This window comes from Mytilus californianus, unplaced genomic scaffold, assembly GCF_021869535.1.
Source record: "Mytilus californianus isolate M0D057914Y unplaced genomic scaffold, xbMytCali1.0.p SCAF_12, whole genome shotgun sequence".
Classification (NCBI taxonomy): Eukaryota; Metazoa; Mollusca; class Bivalvia; order Mytilida; family Mytilidae; genus Mytilus; species Mytilus californianus.
The window spans coordinates 47937777-47958490 of NW_026262604.1; the positions used below are offsets into that span (position 1 = coordinate 47937777).

The 20714-nt window shown below is 32.3% G+C and overlaps 1 protein-coding gene across 1 annotated transcript; it reads right to left on the reverse strand.

Moving 5' to 3' along the window:
- Positions 1–14298: 14298 nt before the first annotated feature.
- Positions 14299–20362, reverse strand: LOC127721932 (uncharacterized). Its single transcript, XM_052228749.1, has 3 exons — positions 19488–20362; positions 17783–18118; positions 14299–17179 (listed from the first exon to the last, which is right to left on the reverse strand). Exons 1-3 carry the CDS (start codon positions 19564–19566, stop codon positions 16512–16514), a joined length of 1083 nt encoding a protein of 360 aa, XP_052084709.1. The 5' UTR covers positions 19567–20362; the 3' UTR covers positions 14299–16511.
- Between the last annotated feature and the right edge of the window lie 352 nt (positions 20363–20714).

Consider the following 20714-nt stretch of genomic DNA (forward strand, 5'->3'; position numbering starts at 1 on the left):
AAAACAAGAAGAATGCTTGTTGTCTTAATACTTTGTATAATGTTTTATCTAATAGTTTCATCATTTTTTTAATTTATGTTTTTTCCTTTTATGTTTTATTGTTTGTTTAAAACAAGATACATTATCAATACAAATAGCCCATCTCATGAATATTGCTTTTATTGTATTCTATTCTTTTTGGACTTCACACAAAATTATACACATTTTTGAATGGGTTCTTTAAAAATATTATCAGTTAACTGTCAAGGTCTAGGTGACACTGACAAGAATAGAGATGTATTTAATTTACTTAAGTTAAAAAAATGCAACATCTATTGTATTCAAGATACACATTTCACAAATGAAAGTGAAAAGAATATCAGGACCATGTGGGGCTATGAGTGTTATTTTTCATCTTTCTCGTCAAACTCTAGAGGTGTTGCTGTAATGTTCAATAATAATTTTGAATTTAGAGTATTAAAAGAAAAGATAGGTGACACTGACAAGAATAGAGATGTATTTAATTTTCTTAAGTTAAAAAAAATGCAACATCTACTGTATTCAAGATACACATTTCACAAATGAAAGTGACACTCACAAGAATAGAGATGTATTTAATTTACTTAAGTTAAAAAAATTTGCAACATCTATTGTATTCAAGATACACATTTCACAAATGGAAGTGAAAAGAATATCAGGACCATGTGGGGCTATGAGTGTTATTTTTCATCTTTCTCGTCAAACTCTAGAGGTGTTGCTGTAATGTTCAATAATACTTTTGAATTTAGAGTATTAAAAGAAAAGAAAGATGTAAATGGTAATTATATAGCATAAGATATTGTTATAGATAAGGAGAGAGTAACACTATTATCATTGTATGGTCCTAATTCAGATAATCCTAATTTTTACCATCTTATTATGTGTATTATAGAAGATTTTGGAAATGAAAACTTTATAATATGTGGTGATTTTAATCTTGTATTGTATCCCCACATTGACTATTGTAACTATCTACATATTAATAACCCTTATGCTACAGATAAAATTTTCGAAATCATAGATCAATGGAGCCTTGTAGATCCTTTTAAAAAACTGTTTCCGGACTCACGTAGATATACATGATATACATGGAGAAAAATGGAAATTCAATAATTCTTTATTTTATGATCAAGAATATGTAAATATTGTAAAAGAAAAAATAATTGATGTCAAGAAACAATATTGTGCACTTGTTTATAATTTGGAAAATATTGATGAAATTTATAATGCAAATTTACAATTTACTATAAACAAGGAATTATTTCTTGAGACTTTATTGATGGAAATCAGAGGAAAGACTATTTCGTACTCAAGTTTTAAGAAAAAAGAAAAGGATAAAAAGGATCTTGATTTACAAAGGGAAATAAATTCACTAGATGCAAATTTTAAGGAAGAATTAATAAATCAATTAAAAGATAAAAAACAAGACCTGGAGGATATAAGGAAAGAAAAGAGGAAGGGTAAATTAATACGTGCAAGGGTCAAATGGATTGAAGAAGGGGAAAAGCCAACTTAATATTTTTGTTGTCTTGAGTCAAAACATTTTACTAGTACGATTATACCAAAAATTGAAACAGAAGATGGAAGGATTATAACAAAGCAATATGATACTTTAAAAGAAACAAAAATATTTTATGAAACATTATACAAAAATAGGAGTTGTAGTTTAAATGGCTGTAAAATTGAACAGTAAGACAATGATTTAAAAGATCTAAATTTTAAAAACGTGACGGAGGATGAAAAAAAAAACTTGGAAGGGAACATAACTATAGCTGAGGCAGGCTTAATATTACAAAAAATGAAAAATGATAAATCTCCAGGATCTGACGGTTTTTCGACAACGTTTTTTTAATTTTTTGGGAAAGATTTTAAATATTTTATTGTAGAATCTTTTAATTATGGATTTCACATTGAAACATTATCAGTCACTCAAAACATGGCATTATTACATGTTTACCAAAGGATAATAAGCCACGGCATTTTCTCTAGAACTGGCGTCCCATTTCACTATTAAATAGTTTATAAAATTTGGTCAGGGGTAATTGCAAATAGATTTAAAAAGTTTTAGATAAACTTATTAATTTAGATCAAACTGATTTCATAAGTGGGCGTTATATAAGAGATAATATCCGACTTGTGTATGATATTTTGCAGTATACTGAAGAAAAGGATATCCCTGGTTTATTGCTTTTGATAGACTTTGAAAAAGCTTTTGATACGATATCTTGAGATTTTCTCTTTGCAATTCTGACTTTTTTCAATTTTGGGAATTCCATTATCAATTCGATTAAAGTATTTTATAATAATATTAGTTCTGCAGTCATTCAGGGTGGAAATTTATCAGAGTTTTTTTAATATTGGACGAAGCTGTAGACAGGAGACCACACTATCACCCTATCTTTTCATTTTATGTGCAGAGATTTTAACAATAAAGGTTCGAGGAAATACGAAAATACAGGGTATAGAAATCTCTCAAGTTGAACATAAATTATCTCAGTTTGCAGATGATTTTGGATGGAAGTGCAGAATCTATCGAAGAAGCTTTATCAGAGCTAGATTGATATGCAAAACTTTCTGGACTTTATAAAGGAAACATATAATTTAGATAGATTTATGTTCAAATGTTCAAACTATTTTTCAACTTTACAGAATGAAGATACCTGAATCTTATGTATTTTTCTTCCATTAAATGCATATGTGCTAATTCAATATTTAAGCTGCTGTATATAATTAACTGTATAATGTAGTTTACTTGTTTGTATTTTTCTATTTGTATTAGTAGTTTTTGAAGGCCTGAGGGTAGATTAACATGTTATTGTTAAATGGGTTACCTTCGTTCAAAAAGAATTTTATTATTTTATTATTATTATTTTTTATGATTTAGTTGAATTGTGAAAAAAAAACTACAAAGCTTGAGTAAACAACATTTCCTTAAAAAAAATCAATTTCAACAAAAAAAAAGATTGGTCAATGACAACACGGACAACAAATTTAATGGACATTAATATGTTTTTTGAAAGACCTCTGTCAATAGTTAGAGAAGTGTTGAACAACCACAAACATTTATGACACCGCAACGTTCGTTTGTGTCTGTCTCAAAACAGGAGCCTTTATTCGTAGGATATTATAATTTATTTTTGTTTTATTCTTTTAGCTTAGATGGGGCCTCGGTGGTCTATGTAGTGTATCTACTGTATGCCAAGCATGTCAACACTGAGTATGTGAGTTCGAATCTCGAACAAGGCAGGCGCGTTCTGCAATTTGTATTGACTACAAATGCCAGTTTTCCTGCCGACGGTCGGATGTTCTTTTCGGACTCCCAGGCTTCACCAACCAATACACGATATGGAACGGGGTTATTTGCCCCCATTGAAACGCATTGAAAATCATAGTAAATAAATGAGGTGCTGTTCAATAAATTATTTTGATAGCCACCTTGTGACTTCTGTTTCATGTTTGGCATTTGTTTCGAAGTTTCTAAGTACAATCTCAGTGCCTCATGACCGGCATTCCGTTGCAACATTTTGTTTTGATTGACAACATGGTCAGTCCGTCCACTTCCGGGGAAGAATAAAAAGGCTAGAATTTAGGCAATTTACTCTATGTACTGACGCCGGATTACATTTAAATTAATCAAAATTTTTACAGAGATTTAAACTAGAAAGCCTACCCTTTCAAATAAATCTACATTATGTTACATAACTTGCGTAATAATAACACTACACCATTTTGAATAAAAGTTATATATTTTTTTAAGAACTACATTCGTGGGTTCCGGACTGGTTGCCGTAACTTGGATCCTATTCCTGTCAGACTTTAATCTATTCTTAAAACTGCACTTTTAAAATAAAGATATACATCTCAGTAATTATTGTGCAAAGAAGTTTCAATAAATTTGATCCAACAGTTACAGAGTTATTGAGCCTTATCTATAACATCTCAAATACCAGAAAATTGATCGGATAAAATCATAAATTCATGAAGAAAATATGCTTAAAATCAGCAAAACTTTTTTTATTTCAAAAGATATTTACATTCTGTAAATTGCACATGGTAGATACATTTATTCTTTGTATGGAAATCTAGCTAAAGATTTTTGCAGAACAAAAAATTAATTATTATTATTTTTTTTATTAAATTCAAATCTTTCGTTTTTTTTATAAAAATTACATATGCAAAGAAGCATACCCCATAACAATGGTAAAAAATATGATACATAGTCTTCGAACAGTCAGCTAAGTTCATTTGAAATACAATGGAAGATGCAGAAAAGTTCTCACTTGTAGCTAAATAGTTATCAAAGGTACCAGGATTATAATTTAATACGCCAGACGCACGTTTCGTCTACATAAGACTCATCAGTGACGCTCAGATCAAACTAGTTATAAAGCCAAACAAGTACAAAATTAAAGTGCATTGAGGACCCAAAATTCCAAAAAGTTGTGCCAAATACGACTAAGGTAATCGCTTCCTGGGATAAGAAAATCCTTACTTTTTCGAAATATTCAAAGTTTTGTAACTGGAAATTTATAAAAATGACCATATAATTGATATTCATGTCAACACCAAAATGCTGACTACTGGGCTGGTGATACCCTTGGGGACGAAACGTCCACCAGCAGTGGCATCGACCCAGTGGTGTAAATAGTTATCAAAGGTACCAGTATTATAATTTAATACGCCAGACGCGCGTTTCGTCTACATAAGACTCATCAGTGACGCTCAGATCAAAATAGTTATAAAGCCAAACAAGTACAAAGTTGAAGAGCATTGAGGACCCAAAATTCCAAAAAGTTGTGCCAAATACGGGTAAGCTAATCTATTCCTGGGATAAGAAAATCCTTAGTTTTTCGAAATATTCAAAGTTTTGTAACAGGAAATTTATAAAAATGACCATATAATTGATATTCATGTCAACACCGAAGTGCTGACTACTGGGCTGGTGATACCCTCGGGGACGAAACTTCCACCAGCAGTGGCATCGACCCAGTGGTGTAAATAGTTATCAAAGGTACCAGGATTATAATTTAATACGCCAGACGCGCGTTTCGTCTAAATAAGACTCATCAGTGACGCTCAGATAAAAATAGATATAAAGCCAAACAAGTACAAAGTTGAAGAGCATTGAGGACCCAAAATTCCAACAAGTTGTGCCAAATACGGCTAAGGTAATCGCTTCCTGGGATAAGCAAATCCTGAGTTTTTCGAAATATTCAAAGTTTTGTAACAGGATATTTATAAAAATGACCATAGAATTGATATTCATGTCAACACCGAAGTGCTGACTACTGTGCTGGTGATACCCTCGGGAACGAAACGTCCACCAGCAGTGGCATCGACCCAGTGGTGTAAATAGTTATCAAAGGTACCAGGATTATAATTTAATACGCCAGACGCGCGTTTCGTCTACATAAGACTCATCAGTGATGCTCAGATCAAAATAGTTATAAAGCCAAACAAGTACAAAGTTGAAGAGCATTGAGGACCCAAAATTCCAAAAAGTTGTGCCAAATACGGCTAAAGTAAAACCAGTCAAGGCGGCACCTCCACTTTAACAGATGTCGACATGGTCGAGGGAAATCCTGGATCTGCCTGAATGCTTAATGCTACTGTGCGTTGTTATACTTGTGACTGCTCTAAATGTCCCACTAATTCATACGTTTGTGGTGGTGGACACTCAAACTGTTAATGGCTGAGATCCATGTACGTGGGTCAAAACAAGTTCACCGACCTGGATATGCATAACAAAGACAAGTTTATAATGCAGGAACTTTTAAAAATGAAACTTAGCGAAGAAGCATTAATGAAAATGAAATTTAATCATAACACTCAAAACAGTGAAACTATTAACAAAGCACTAAGTGTTTCCTTACCAAAGAATGTGAACTTTTCTAAAAATTTAAAGAGAGGGCATCGGCAATAATTCACACTTTGAATAATGGTAAAGCTTATTCCTGGTGACAAAAAGCAGAATGTATTAGTTTTAAAATCTCAAAAGGTTCATTAAAACACTTGTACCAGATGCAAAGGGAGTCTGAACGGAACCAAGTATACCAAAATACTCCAGAAAGGAAAAAGAAAAATTTACAACACACCGGACAGAAAACTAAGGTTCATGTGGAAGAAAAGGGTCCACGTATATAAAAAAGGGCTACCTGATACAAAACTCGATGCTGCATTTGTAAAAGCATAATAGACGATTATTCATATGGTAGAGTAATACCTGCTAAGAAGAATATACCTACCAGAAGCTGTTCTTTAAAAGTTCCAAATTCAAGGAAGATATAGCTGCATTCATCTACTGCTGAAAAAGATACAGACAAAATTAACGGTCCTTTTAAGGACCACCAAAATCTTTAAAAAAGGAGTCTAAAATTGTTGTAAATTCAGTTAAAATTGATTATATAAGCTATAGCCCTACCCCTTAAATATCTTCCAAACAAAACATCCAGGCCCCAATCTGGAAAATTGGAGAGCCCCTGGCAAGAGTTTCTGAGTTTACAAAATATTCTGTCGTTGTTTATGTGATGCGGCTCTAAAATAATGTGAGCCGCATTCGCACACAAACTTTAATGACACAAATGGCTGGCATAAAATGCTTTATTGAATATTAAAACTTATGAATAACTTATTAAAAACCATAAAACTGAATCTATGGGCTTTTTTCTTTTTCCAGGTCCCAGAAATAGGATACTGGAAAGAAATAAGCCCATACTTTCCATCTTTTGTTGTCCCCTGATCCCATGTAAGACATTTGTGATTGATTGCCAGGTGGCTCTTTTCTAATATGTTTTGCTGATATTTTTCGAAAAATCCCTCCATTTTAACTTACAAATCTATGAATACATATTACAAACAAAATGACCTTACTGTGACCCCTTTTAAAACTTTAAATTGAAAAATAAAACTTCATAAATTTAAATTTCATATTAATTTAAAAATTTTAATTCAAATTTTATAAATAATGACACCCTTGTTTTCCTTATTAAATTTTGAAGTCTCTAGCCAAATTACATTCATGTAACTCCAAAAATAAGCTTACAATTGCAGATTGACGTGTCCAAAATATTTCCTCTGACAGGAACGGGGATCCAGTTATTTGTCCCATTGAAAGCATTGTAAGTCATAGTAAATAAATGGGGTGCTGTTCAATAAATAATTTTGATAGCCACCGTGGTACTTCATGTTTTGCACTTGTTTCGAAGGTTCTAAGTACAATCTCAGTGCCTCATGACCGGCATTCCGTTGCAAAATTTGTTTTGATTGACAACATGGTCAGTCCGTCCACTTCCGGGGAAGAATAAAGGCTAGAATTTAGGGCAATTTACTCTATGTACTGATGCCAGATTACATTTAAATCATTCAAAATTTTTACAGAGATTCAAACTAGAAAGCCTACCCTTTCAAAGAAATCTATATTCAGTTACAGAACTTGTGTAATAATAACACTACACCATTTTGAATAAACGTTATATATTTTTTAAGAACTACATTCGTGGGTACCGGACTGGTTGCCCCAACTGGGATCATATTCCATATAGCCAATAGTGCTGACAGGGGCGTTATCACCAACATTATATCAATTAATTTTGTCTAAAATCAGTTTGCTCTATTGTATTGTTTCACGTTATGTTTCTTTAGTCCTTTTATAGTTTGCAGTAGGAAATGGGCTATGCTCATTATTGAAAACGATGGACTGTAGTTGTTTACATCCTTTTCAATTGTTTACATCCCTTGCTTTTAATATCTTGGTGAACAATTATCTCAATCAACATTCTCTTTTATTTCTTTATTCCCCAGGTAATTTGTTTTTTACGTATTTATGTATTACATTCATTTGAAATGGTGATGAAATATACCAAAGGGATATTTAAACTCATCAGTCGAAAACGACCTGACATGACAAAACAAACCTAAAGGGCCCAAAAACAAACAAAAGTCTACAAAACACAACTAATAAAAATAAAGACTGAAGAGCAAGATGATAAAATACAAATACTTGTTTTTGTTTGTTTGCCTGTTGTCTTTTTTTTTTAAATGCGTGTATTTTGTTTTTTCAGCATGTGTGATTTACGCAGTGGCTGGAACTTTCAAATTACTGTTTTTAAGTTCTGTATTACATGAACTTTAACACTCCTTAGTGATTGGATAGGTTGAATGAAGGCTCCTCAATATAAAAATGTCAGCAGCAAACAAAACATTATCACTTGATTGTCCAGCTAACGAACTAAACTTATTTGAACAGCTTCGGTTTTAATACGATTAAACTTTAAATTTTTCAATTGGACAAATGAACTAAGCTAATTCTAAGGGAAATTTCAGAATGATTGCAATGACCTGCTAATGAATTATATTGCAGACATAATTATGTGTTAAACATAAAACAATTAGATATGTATATTGTTAACTTCCTTTATATAGCAATTATTGGGAAATATTTACATGTATAAAGGAAACCGCCTTTTTCGGAAATTCAAATTCAGTTGTTTTATTATTTCATTTCTACAATATATAAATTTGACCTAATTCATATCTATTTCAATGATTATTTTTTATCAAAATACGTTAGCCACGGCCATCTTCAGATTCCATTAATTTTTGTGTCATTTTGTTAATTATTCATTGAAACTTTCAAAAATATGTCCATATTTGTATAACAGTATCCTCCGTTGCCATAGTAGCCACATCAATATTTCCTATAGTTGAAAACTTTAAAAGAAAATTACGAAATCATGTTTTGTAATACATCACTTCATGGAAAAACCTGTGAATCATATTTTAAACACTTGTATTGTTAAATTCTCGATACGTTATTTTTCAAGTTAGATTTCATAGTAAAAAATAATCTGTCGTCTGAATAATTAGATGTGTCGTCATATTTGAAGGGATAACCTATTCTAGGAGGAACGTCATATTTCTGAAGTTACAGTTCTTTGGGGTCATAAAACGGAATTGCGAAATTATACCTAACCTTTTAAGTATGTTCCGCTTAAACCATAGTAGCACAGTTAACTTTAGGAAAAAAAGCATATGTCTATCTCAATTAAACCAATTTTAATAGATCCGATACGTCACTGTCTTCAATATTCCCACTTTCACCACCTATATTCATGACGAACAATACGACGGGTGAAACATGGGTCCAGGATATGCTTACCTTTTGCAGCACATGATATCACCCAGGCTTTCATTTCGTGTTGCTAAGTTATTAGTATCTCATGTAGTATTGTGTGAGCAATTCAAAAACAGTTTAGTTATTTGTTTTGATAAGACGAAATCCCCTTACTACATGTACTAAGGTAAAGAAATTTTGGCGTTTAAATTGTAGGCTTCAATACTTTCAGATTCATACGTGCAAATTTTTTGTACATTATTTGCTCATCAATCAAAAAAGAACAAATGGAAATTGTGTTGAATAGCACCGTCATTGAGGGCACATCTACAATACTCTAATGTACTAGAGAATAAGGGGAAAACAAAAACTATCACAGGAGCAAGACCATTATAGGTTGATTGAGTTCTAAGGTTTAACGAGGACTTCGTGATGATTGAATACAAGACAAAATCAGGAGATACCACGGGAATTCGAAACTTACAAATCAGGATGAACTGACAACGGCATGACAAAGAAAAGAAACAAAAAAAATTAAATTACTGAATAAAAAAAACCGAGCAACACGAACCCCACCAAAACGGGGTGTGATCTCATGTAGAGATCTTGCTCCACTAATGGCATTCATCTTGTTGCTCGTAGTAATAATTGAAGCATATCCGTCGTTATCTATGAACCAGATATTCAATAGCGGTAAAACAACTTGTGATGATGTCCGTAAAATTTTCTATGGGATGATTTCAACTTCACCACCTGAAACTTCTGGTTTAATAGCTGATTTGTAAGAAGCAACCCTCTATCAAGGAAATCATGATAGGAAAGGCAAGCTCTGGAATATCGTGTCAACTTGGAGAAATATACGACATATGCAGATGCTACTGGAATGTTGCCACATAGAAATGGAAAGTTCACAATTTTGAAGCTGAAATCATCTACTTTGTAGTAAATTTATTGTCAATTCCTAGATGTAAGTCAAGATATGATGCATAATTAACTGTTGTGTCCTTTATTTCAAGTTCGATGGGATAGATACGTTCAAATTTGATCTTTTTTGTGAGACGATATCATCTATATAGTGAAATGATACTGCTAGCTTCTTTTAATTCGTCCTACAAAGTTCCTAAATGTTGTCAGATACGTATATCAAAGGAATAAGTCGGCAAGAAGAGGATCACAGATCACACACCATTTTTCCCATCGGAATCCAATTGAAATCAAGTAACATGTTTTTGATAAACATTTAGATAAATGAAATAAAGTTGCACTAGTATCAAGTGAAGTCCCTATTCACCCTCCAAAAAAGTAGGAAAAGGACAGAGCACACTAAAATAAACAATAAAAAGGGAAAGAGAGCAAACACAAACACATGTCATTAACATACTAAGCAGTATATTGTGTGATTTGTGTACTTTAAATGAAAAGAAGTTACAATCATGACAAACAACAGTTATTATATACAAACGCACTAGGTTCATTTGTATAAATAATTTCACGACAAACGAACATCCACAGTTCCAAGTACATTTCAGACACCCATCCGTATCAGGGGAAGGAATAATTAGATTTTTTTTACATTTATCAATCGTTTATTCTTTCAACTTTCATAAACTATTGTTAGTTAGTGCATTAAAGCAAATGAAACTATTTCAATAATAAATACTTTTAGAAATTTATTTTGAAATACAACTTAGCCGCAGTAACTGTGTGACAATAGCAAACACACATGCATGTTTATACTTATCAATCTTATCGGACAAAACACTGAGAGGAACATGCGAGACATATAGAACATTTAAAAAAGTGTTGATTTATCTAAAGTAACAATAATTCATATGTAGATAGCAATTTGTTTATGTGTATGATTGGAATCCCTCTCATTTCTTATTTATATCCACTAACAAATGTTTATAATATTAATACTCTACCTGTAAGAATCTCGTGTGTCCCTACATCCAAAGAAGTATTTTCCCATTCATTTATAGTCTATAATAACGTTTATACAAAACCCTGATGACTTAAAATGTTTTTTCGCCGTTGATTTTAGTAAATATTTTTTAATTTTAATTTTTTGACTGTCTCAGGTATACCTTCGTAAATTTTACGGACGCCATCACGAGTTGGTTGACCGTTATGGAATAACCGTTTCACAGATGATATCGGATATGTTCCTTATGTCGTAACTACAATACCCTTCCTTTTTCACGAATGTGACCTACCGAATTAGACTATTTACCGGATTTTTATAACATAAGCAACACGACGGGTGCCACATGTGGAGCAGGATATGCTTACCCTTCCGGAGCACCTGAGATCACCCCCAGATTTTGGTGGGGTTCGTGTTGCCTAGTCTTTAGTTTTCTATGTTGTGTCATCTGTACTATTATTTGTCTGTTTGTCTTTTTTTTTTTTTTGGCCATGGCGTTGTTTGATGACCTGTTTTAAATTTTATGCACTGACCTAATTGTAAACATTCATCAACGTTACAAAACAGTATAGTTTCATTGTTTTATAATAAAATATATTATAACATATTTGATAAACCTTTAATCATTACTATACACGTATAGGAAAGTAGTTGATCCAATTGCGTTTATACATGTTTTTTGGGGAAATGTAATCAAAGTGCCAGTGCATCCTCTAAAGTTATTGGCTGATTATTTCATCGTGATGTCCAGTCATTTATTTACACCAACACGATTCCCTCTTCCGACGTACAAATACAATAATTGGTTGTTGCCTATAAATCGTACAATGTGGATTTTTTTATTGTTATAGTGGACGTAACTTCCTGGTTACATTTTCTATACGTATAATATGAATTGCTAAACTCAAAACTGATTGGAACTAATGAATTAAAGCTTCTCGGGCTAATTCACAAATGCACACAACATTACATTCTAGTTTTATTCGAGTTGAACCAGGTGCAACCCATCTTTCTTTTTTCTTTTCGAAAAATGCATATACCAAGTACGGCATATGACAGTTGTTTTCCAGTCCGTTGGTTGATAAAGTTTGATTTTGCCACTTTTTATAAACTTCCCCTTTTTGAATTTACCTTGGATTTCGTTGATATGTTTTTGTTTTGCCTTGACGGAGTCAAAAAGCGAAACATAGGTATGCTGTTGCCGGTGTCGGCGGCGGCGGCGTCAACAATGTATTAGTTTGTGCTTAAATCTAGTTTATGGTGAACCACTAGTAGTATGTCAATGATATTTGGTATGCAGTTGTATTAGCATTGGCACATCTCATTATCATAAAGATTATTTGGCCCTGCTCCCTCAGTCATGGTCTATTGGCTTTGAAACTTTGTTTATTTTACATGTATTAGTTTGTGATTAGGTCATTTTATGGGGGACCACTAGTGGTAGGTCAATGATATTTGGTATGCAGTTGTATAAGCATTGGCATATATCATTTCCATGGAGATTATTCGGCTCCGCCTTTTCAGTCATGGTGTATTGACCTGAAACTTTTGCTTAGTTTACATGTATTTGTTTGTGATTAGATCAGTTCAAGGGGAACTATTAGTGGTAGGTCAATGTTAATTGGTATGCAGTTGTATAAGCATTAGAAAACCTCATTTCCATGGAGGATATTTGACCCCGCCCCCTCAGTCATGGTCTATTGACTTTGAAACTTTTGCTTAGTTTACATTTTTTAGTTTGTGATTAGATCAGTTTAAGATGAACCACTAATGTTAAGTCAATGATATTTGGTATGCAAATTTATTTTCATTTGCAAGTCCGTTTCCAGATGTGTTTGTTGTTTTTTTATTTTGCCATTTGATTGGGGACTTTCCTTTTTGAATTTTCCTCGGAGTTCAGTATTTTTGTGATTTTACTTTTTTCCATGGAGATTATATAGCCCCACCCCCTTACCATGGTTTATTGACTTTGAAACTTTTACATAGTTTACAAGTCAATGTTTGTGTTCAGGTTTGTTTAAAGGGGACTTATAAAAAGTCAATGGTATTTAGTATGCAGTTGTATTAGCATTGACACATCTCATTTCCATGGAGACTGTTTAGCAATGTATCTCAGTAATGGTTCATTGACTTCGAATATTTGCATAATTTACATGTTAAAGTATTGCTATTTTAATATCAACATTTACATTATCAAAATTACAACAGGCGAGACATACCTCTGTGTTAACAGTTTATTATTGATATCAATGACGAATGTTATATTCAGACAATATAAACTTTATCAAACAAAATGAGACTTCACCATAGTTACAAAGACCTACTATATTGATTCGGTATTGCGGACATACTTGTAATTTGAACAAAAATAAACAATATAGATATATATTGCAAACTTCCTCTATTAAAGAGTTTAAGGGAAGTATGTAAAGGAATCGGAAACTATGATATTCGATTTCTAGATTCATTTTATTATTGTAAAACTTTGAAATGATTGAAAATCTATTGTAATGATACTTTTTTCTATCTATCAAATCAAAAAGTACAGGTAATTGTTTTTCTAGTTTATGTGAGTCAACCGACAGGATTTTACCATCAATATATTTACAAAAAGAATGGAAAGAGTTGCTATAGTTGACAGCAAACAGCGAAATGCTTTGTTACTGATGAAACATCTAATCAAAATGTCTGAATGAAATTGGAACACAATTTGATAATGCTTTGTTAATACTATATCCAGTTGTATAAAACATTTAAATGTGTATCATATTTTAAGTTAAGCTCTTCCCATAAAATGATATAACATAAATGCCAAACTCCAAAAGTATACTGTTTGACTTTGATTTTATGATATTGATATGTCAATCGAAAAACACATATTTCTTAGACGAAATCATAAATAGTTTTTACCGAAAACCACTTATTTGAAAACAAAACTTGACAACATGAAAAAAAAATGTTAAAGCGTACTTATCCTTACTGAAACTATTCAACTAATCTTAACACTTTTTAAATATTTATTCAGCTGGTTTATCAAAGGTACAAGATACATGATACAAGATATTATTTTAAGTTAGTTATGGCACCCATTGCTGTGCATAGTGATTGTTTATGACAAAACAAAACAGATATATTTAACAAAATAAAAATATTTGATTAACAATGATAATTTAGAAGGAAATGACAACTTAATGACCAAAGGAAACAAAATATAAACATACAATAATATACAAAATTATAAGTTGTATTTATAACAATGTTATTTAACTATCAACAGTAACACTGCGATCATGATATATCATGCTAGTTAAAAAGATGTAGTATGAGACAACCATCCATCAAAGACATCAAGACAACTATCTAAGTGTATATTATTATTCTGAACTTTGCTTGGTATTTTGTCATATTGTTTCCCATATTGCTGATCTCCTTTTATACAATTCAAATAAGCTAAGATCTGTTTTACATATTTTACATGATGATGTCTTTGGCTTCTTGGACCAAGTATCTACACTTTTCAATTGCAAGTGGTAAATCATGTATTCGTTATTTGTAAATAACTGCCTCAGTTCCCTATTACCAACGAGGACTAAGGGTCAAGCACAAAGTTAATTAAAAATGTTTTGTATTTTTATCCACAGAACAAAGACTTATTTTGTCACTGAAAAAAACATTTGTCAATATGTTGAAGGGGCATTAGCTCATAAATCAATGTTCATCATTCTCATATTTGATTTATAACATACTAAAACGTATATCCAAATTATAGAAAGTCTAAAACAATTTACGGTTCATGGACGAGATAATATGTATCACCATTTCGTGTGTATTTTAGTCTAGACGCCATCTAATTAACGATCCAAGAGACCTCCGACGACCGCCGACGGTCATATAACCGATATAAACATAAACATAGATATAAATTGATAGCGAACACGTGCGATTGCATTTTTCTAGGTCTGTTTAATTTCATACTATAGGTTAACAAAAATATTTTAACTATCGTTTTTACCTGTATAAAAATGAGTTTTTGTGGATAGAATCAGTCAACCAAATGGTTTACCCTTCTTTAACTTTCAATGTTGACATTCTTTTCCTTTTAAAAGCTAAACACGCCTAGTTTATGCGTAACCCATCTATATCCAAGGGGTTAAATTGAAGGTCACATGAATACGGATGCAATGAGGTCGAATTATGTACTTGCAAGTTAATAATTCACCAGCAATGTTGTTTAGCTTATTTTGACAATATGGAACCAAACTGGCTGCTAAAAGCGATTTATTCACTATTTCACTTTCATTTATGATTGACCAAAAATAAATCGAAGCTAATGCCCCTTTAACACATTTAGGACGTATATTACATTTTTTTTATTGCTAATATTATTGATTTTGAACTTTGCTTGATTTTTAAATAGAAATTTCATATTCAAATATCTAAATATTTTGTTCACACATCAAAAAGTCTTTATTTTCTTTTGTCATTGTTGTAGACATATGTAATGCTTCAAGTACAAAAGAGTTTATCCTGTCAATAGTTTTATCTATATGGCACCGCAATTTTACTATATTTAATCAAAACAATGTATTAAATAGGTAGACTAGCTAATTCTCCTCAACATCCTAACCGCCTTAAAGGTCGCGTGGAAGCTATTTCGCCTTGAGTGCAGGAGATCAAGGGTTAGAACCACGTCCGAGCCTTTTCACAGAATCAGTATTTGCTGCTTCTCTACTAAGCATGCGGCATTAAGGAGTAAGACCAAAGAATGATCGGCTCGGAATCAGAATTATGTGTCTGGGTAGGGTGACATGTCTTCCTGTGGACTGTTTCCTTGTGAACTAGCTCGTTACAAATCTGGCTCAGTATGTCGGTCTAAAAAAAAAAGCTTCTATTACGTCTAAGGCAAACAGAAGGATGATGTAGGTCCACTGGTAAAACAAATGATAGAACTAAGATTGTATGTGGGTTGTTTTTTTATCGATGTTATGATCCCTTGATGAGAAATAATATTGTCAATTACAATTACTGATAACCATATTGACAATTTTATCATCTTATAACCTTAATTTAAGCACATGAGTTCATTGAATTTAATGTTTTACTACAGGACAGTTTTCGTTTAGTCACTTGACATTTCTTAACTTCAAGTCTTTTTTTTTTCAAGAAGAGACATAATTACCTAACAAGTTGACTACCGAATGATTTAATCAGTTGATAGACAAAAGCTGTTACGATAAAATGCCGATAAAAATCAGAACAAAAAAAAATATTGTATTCTTAACTCCATAATGTTGGTAAGATAAACATATATAAAACCGGTTCAAGGTACTCACTACTGAATTAAACCATATGAACGATCATTGCATTTCAAAAATTTTAAGTTTTAAACAATCTGATTGCTTGTATAAAACTGTCTGCACTAAAAATCCGAAATTCGTGTTCCAATTTAATTGAAAATTATAATTGCAGATTGATGTATCCCGCTTCCTTTGTCAAACTCTTTTCAGTTATTTGCTCTTCACAATTTGATTCAGCAGATGAGAGGCTGGTGTTCCTTTCTCTTGTGATCTGAATGTACTGATGACTCTCTAAACGATCTTGTGTTACAGTCTCATAAGGGTTTTCATATCCATCACCAACGTTGCCTACCATGACATTATTTGATGTTTCACTTTCAGATTCATTACTAGTTTGACTATTTTGGTCACTTGATTGTTCTTTATTTATAATGTTCGTTTCGATCATAGAAATAGGCCTATGTTGTCCTTGCACGTCAGTAACCTCACGTTGTGGTAAATCATCATTATGAAAGTCAGCATTCAATTCATTCGAACTACCATCGGTTAATGGCACAATGGTTTCATTTGAGATATGAGCTCCATGGCCTTGAGTGTCGTTTGTGTCTGAAGAACGTATGTTGCTGACTGCACCGTACGAGATTGTCCTGATTTCATCATATGTATGATGAGTGCGATCTTCATGCACATTGTCATGTATTTGAACCCTAGGCCTTATAAGATTTAAACAGCAACCGACATGAACAAGGATCGAACCAAATAGAACCGCACCTAGGATGCATACTGGGACAAAATACGTCCTCTTTCTTTGATTTATTACACGGTCCTCTAAAATGTATATAATTCTAACACTATTATGGTATGCATATTAAGTTCATCATGTAAAATGTAAATACTAAACCAAATGGTCAAGTGCAGTCGTTCAATGCATTATTTTTATATTGTCAGACAATGACATGATCGTTTGTAAACAAATATTTATAAGATACTTTTAGTTTCACTTTATACATGTATCAGCATAGATCGTCGTCTTTCCCAGCCATACGTTAAGATATGCGCTAACAAGTATTTGTGTAATTAACCTTTTAATTAACATTACTAAAAGCATTGTAACCCCACATCGTTTTAGTCCTAATGCGTAGGGAGACGAATCGTTCAATATATATGATTGTAATCAAAGGATACTTTATAAACTTGTATCCTCAATTTTAACTCGATCAGCTGTAAATGGATTTTATTTTTGGATTATCAGTTTTATTGTGCGTGTGACAGATAAACCAGGTCATCATGGCAGCCGCTAAAATGCCAAAAGTAATAGGGACCAGATAGAATACAAGTTATCATTTGTATTTTATCAACTTAATGCAAATAAGAAACACAATATCAGTAACTCAAACGTTTCCATACTACTTTCATATAGTTTCTACTAACCTTTCTTTATGATTTCAAAATGATAGTCGCTTGCGCCAAGCCGGTTCTTTACTGTGATGCAATAGGCTTGAACATCATCTGTACCTCGTTCCTCACTTTCGATCAAAATATCATAACCTGGAATTCCGGCTTTGTTGTCAAATTCATTATATAACAATGTAGATTTCAAAAAGTATTTATTTATTTTTCTTTTCTTACCACGCATCCGTCCTAACTTTTCAAGGAATATTTCTTCAACATCAGGGCAGCTGTAGACGTGAAATGACATCCTAATTGATGACTGTCCCACTTTTCCAATCTTGACATATCTGTTTTCTTTTGCAAATACAGGTGGACCTTACAATAGGAGAACTCAAATGTGTTAACATTTGTGATTTTAAAATTATTTTGCTTATATCACTTGTGCAAATCTATAAACTTGAATACTTTTTCTTATTTATGCTGTATAGTCAATTAAAGACGATTCAATAGCACTCAAATGTGCTTGGTGGTTGGGTTTTATTTTACTTTTTTTATAAAACAGCATTATGAAAGAATATATATAGGTCCATATTAAGAACAAAATAATGAGTAATTGTAAGAAGATAACTTATGAAATTGATTTAAAAAGCTGGCTTGATGTTTTTCACTATGATTTCCATTGAGAAGTTTTTCCAGGTATGTAAGTCTTATGAACTGCAACAGAATCATACATAAACTCGTCACAGATACCAGGATTAACATTATGTAAGCCAGACGCGCGTTTCGTCTAAAAAAGAATTATAAGTGACGCTCGAGTCAAAAAAGTAAAACAGGCCAAATCAAGTACGAAGTTGAAGAGCACTGAAGACCAAATATTCCGATCGGTTTTGATAAATACAGCTACTATGTCTGGGGTAGAAAATTCTTAGTTTTTCGAAAAGTTCAACATTTTGTAAACAGTAATTTATAATTATGACCATATCAATGATAATGTCTACACAGAAATGATGACTACTGGACTTGATACCACCGGGTAGGACACCTCCACCAGCAGTGGCATCGACCCAGTGGTTGTAAATAAACTAACCATTGATACCAGGATTACAATTTTGTACACCAGACGCCCGTTCCGTCTATAAAAGACTATTTATGCATCATTAGAAAAAAGATACTCCAGACAAAACCTTTTTTTCGTTATAAAATTAAAACAAAACTGTCATTTCCTTTAAAACAGTGCTAGTTGGTACAGTATTTCTTATCCATTGACCTATTTACATAATTGAAAAACATAATTTTCATAAACCCATTCGAATTTTAAGCTTTTATATAAATTAAACTAACATGTACAATTGTTGACATAGTTCTATTTACTAAATTTGCATCTACATTTTTTATAGAATAAGTTCACTGACTAACCTTTATATAAAGTTCGTTTGTCTCCTTTAACATTATTTTGCAATGTCAAAAACATTTACTTGAATTAGGTTGATAGTTTAAAGTGAAAACAAAATTACGAAATTATAACGAAATTAAGGTTCCCACTCCCTCAGACAAATTTAACCTTAAATGGATTTCGACATTTGTTTTATGTCATTTTGTTCATTACTAGCTCGAAATTTTTCGAAGGATTTATACATCCCTGGCTTTCAAATGTTTAGGTCAGAGCGTTCAATGTGAAGGTAAATCCAGAAAAAAGCTTCGGACGCACAACCTGTATAAAAATGTATTTTCATTCAATTCTTACCTTCATACTTGACATTTGTCGACCAATTTTGTGGTACATTTCCATTAGTATCTGGTATACCATTACTTACAACGCACATATATATTCCATTTCCTTGGTACGGAAAAGGGTCTGTGTGGAAAGTGAATGATTCAGTATTCAAATTTACTGAACGGACAACATCCCCATTATTTGATATTTGATCTAACCGGTACACACTATAAATTGGTGGAACTCCATCACAATCACATTCTATCGTTCCATTCGTATACTGAACTGTAACTGCGGGAGCATCTGTAAATTAAAGTTAGAAAGTTGGAAAATTTAGTTTCTTCTGTTACTAGATGATATATAAGACAAGTTTCAAACATCAACTAACGACTTATTCTAGTGCGTAAGAATGAAGGATTTAGAAATAGATGTTTCAAAATGCATCATATATCTTGGTTTAAGTAAAGTCTGCAAATCATTGTAATAATTAATTCTTTTGACGACTGAAACGACTGATATTTGCACCAATTCTTGCGGTCATCATCGGAAATGATCAACCGGTGATATTTTTTCTGCTTCGCAAATCACTAGCCACATTTAATCGCGGTCTTAGATATTATGATATCAGAAAAATCATAAAATTACCAGGTATATCCTATCGTATCGGTCAACCAATTCGTGATGGTGAGTGTAAAACGTGTGTAGTGTCGATTTTAGTCGTTCTTCTTCAATATACTATTAAAGGAGTGTTTGTGTAAGAAGCAAACACATGCTAATGAAGTCCGTATAATATGAACATGATTGAGATATCAATACGCTATACGATGGAATAGAGGGTATGCTGTTGCTGAGAAATGGGAATATATGTGATCCAAAATCTCGCCAAAATATGGCTATTTAAGTAAAGAAATATCTGTAAGTGAAGTAAAAAAAATTAAGCAAGATTTTTTTTTGTGGTGTTGTCCTTGAAAGAGTTTTTATGATTTCTGCTTGATATGAGTACGAAAACAAGTCAAGCAGTAGTGGTGCACAATTAATACCAATTAGAAAACCAATCTAATCAAATGCCAGTCCACCAAATTCAGCAAATGTATTGTCGATAAAAAGTCCAGCATTTTGATGATATAATTACTGATGTATATATTTTTTGAATATGTGCTGTTCTACACGAAGAAAATGGGTATAAAGGATATCAATTGATGTAGAAATGCTCTGTTGTTAAAGACAATTTATTCAATCTTTCAATTGACAAGATTG

Bases quoted from the DNA above. Each gene is read 5' to 3' on its own strand.
- LOC127721932 (XM_052228749.1), bottom strand. From the start codon at position 19,566: ATGTGCGTTGTAAGTAATGGTATACCAGATACTAATGGAAATGTACCA. The intron at 18,119-19,487 runs GTAAGAATTGAA...TCCTATTGTAAG, and splicing joins GACAAATGTCAAGTATGAAG to GTCCACCTGTATTTGCAAAA. The intron at 17,180-17,782 runs GTTAGTAGAAAC...TATACATTTTAG, and splicing joins TTTTGAAATCATAAAGAAAG to AGGACCGTGTAATAAATCAA.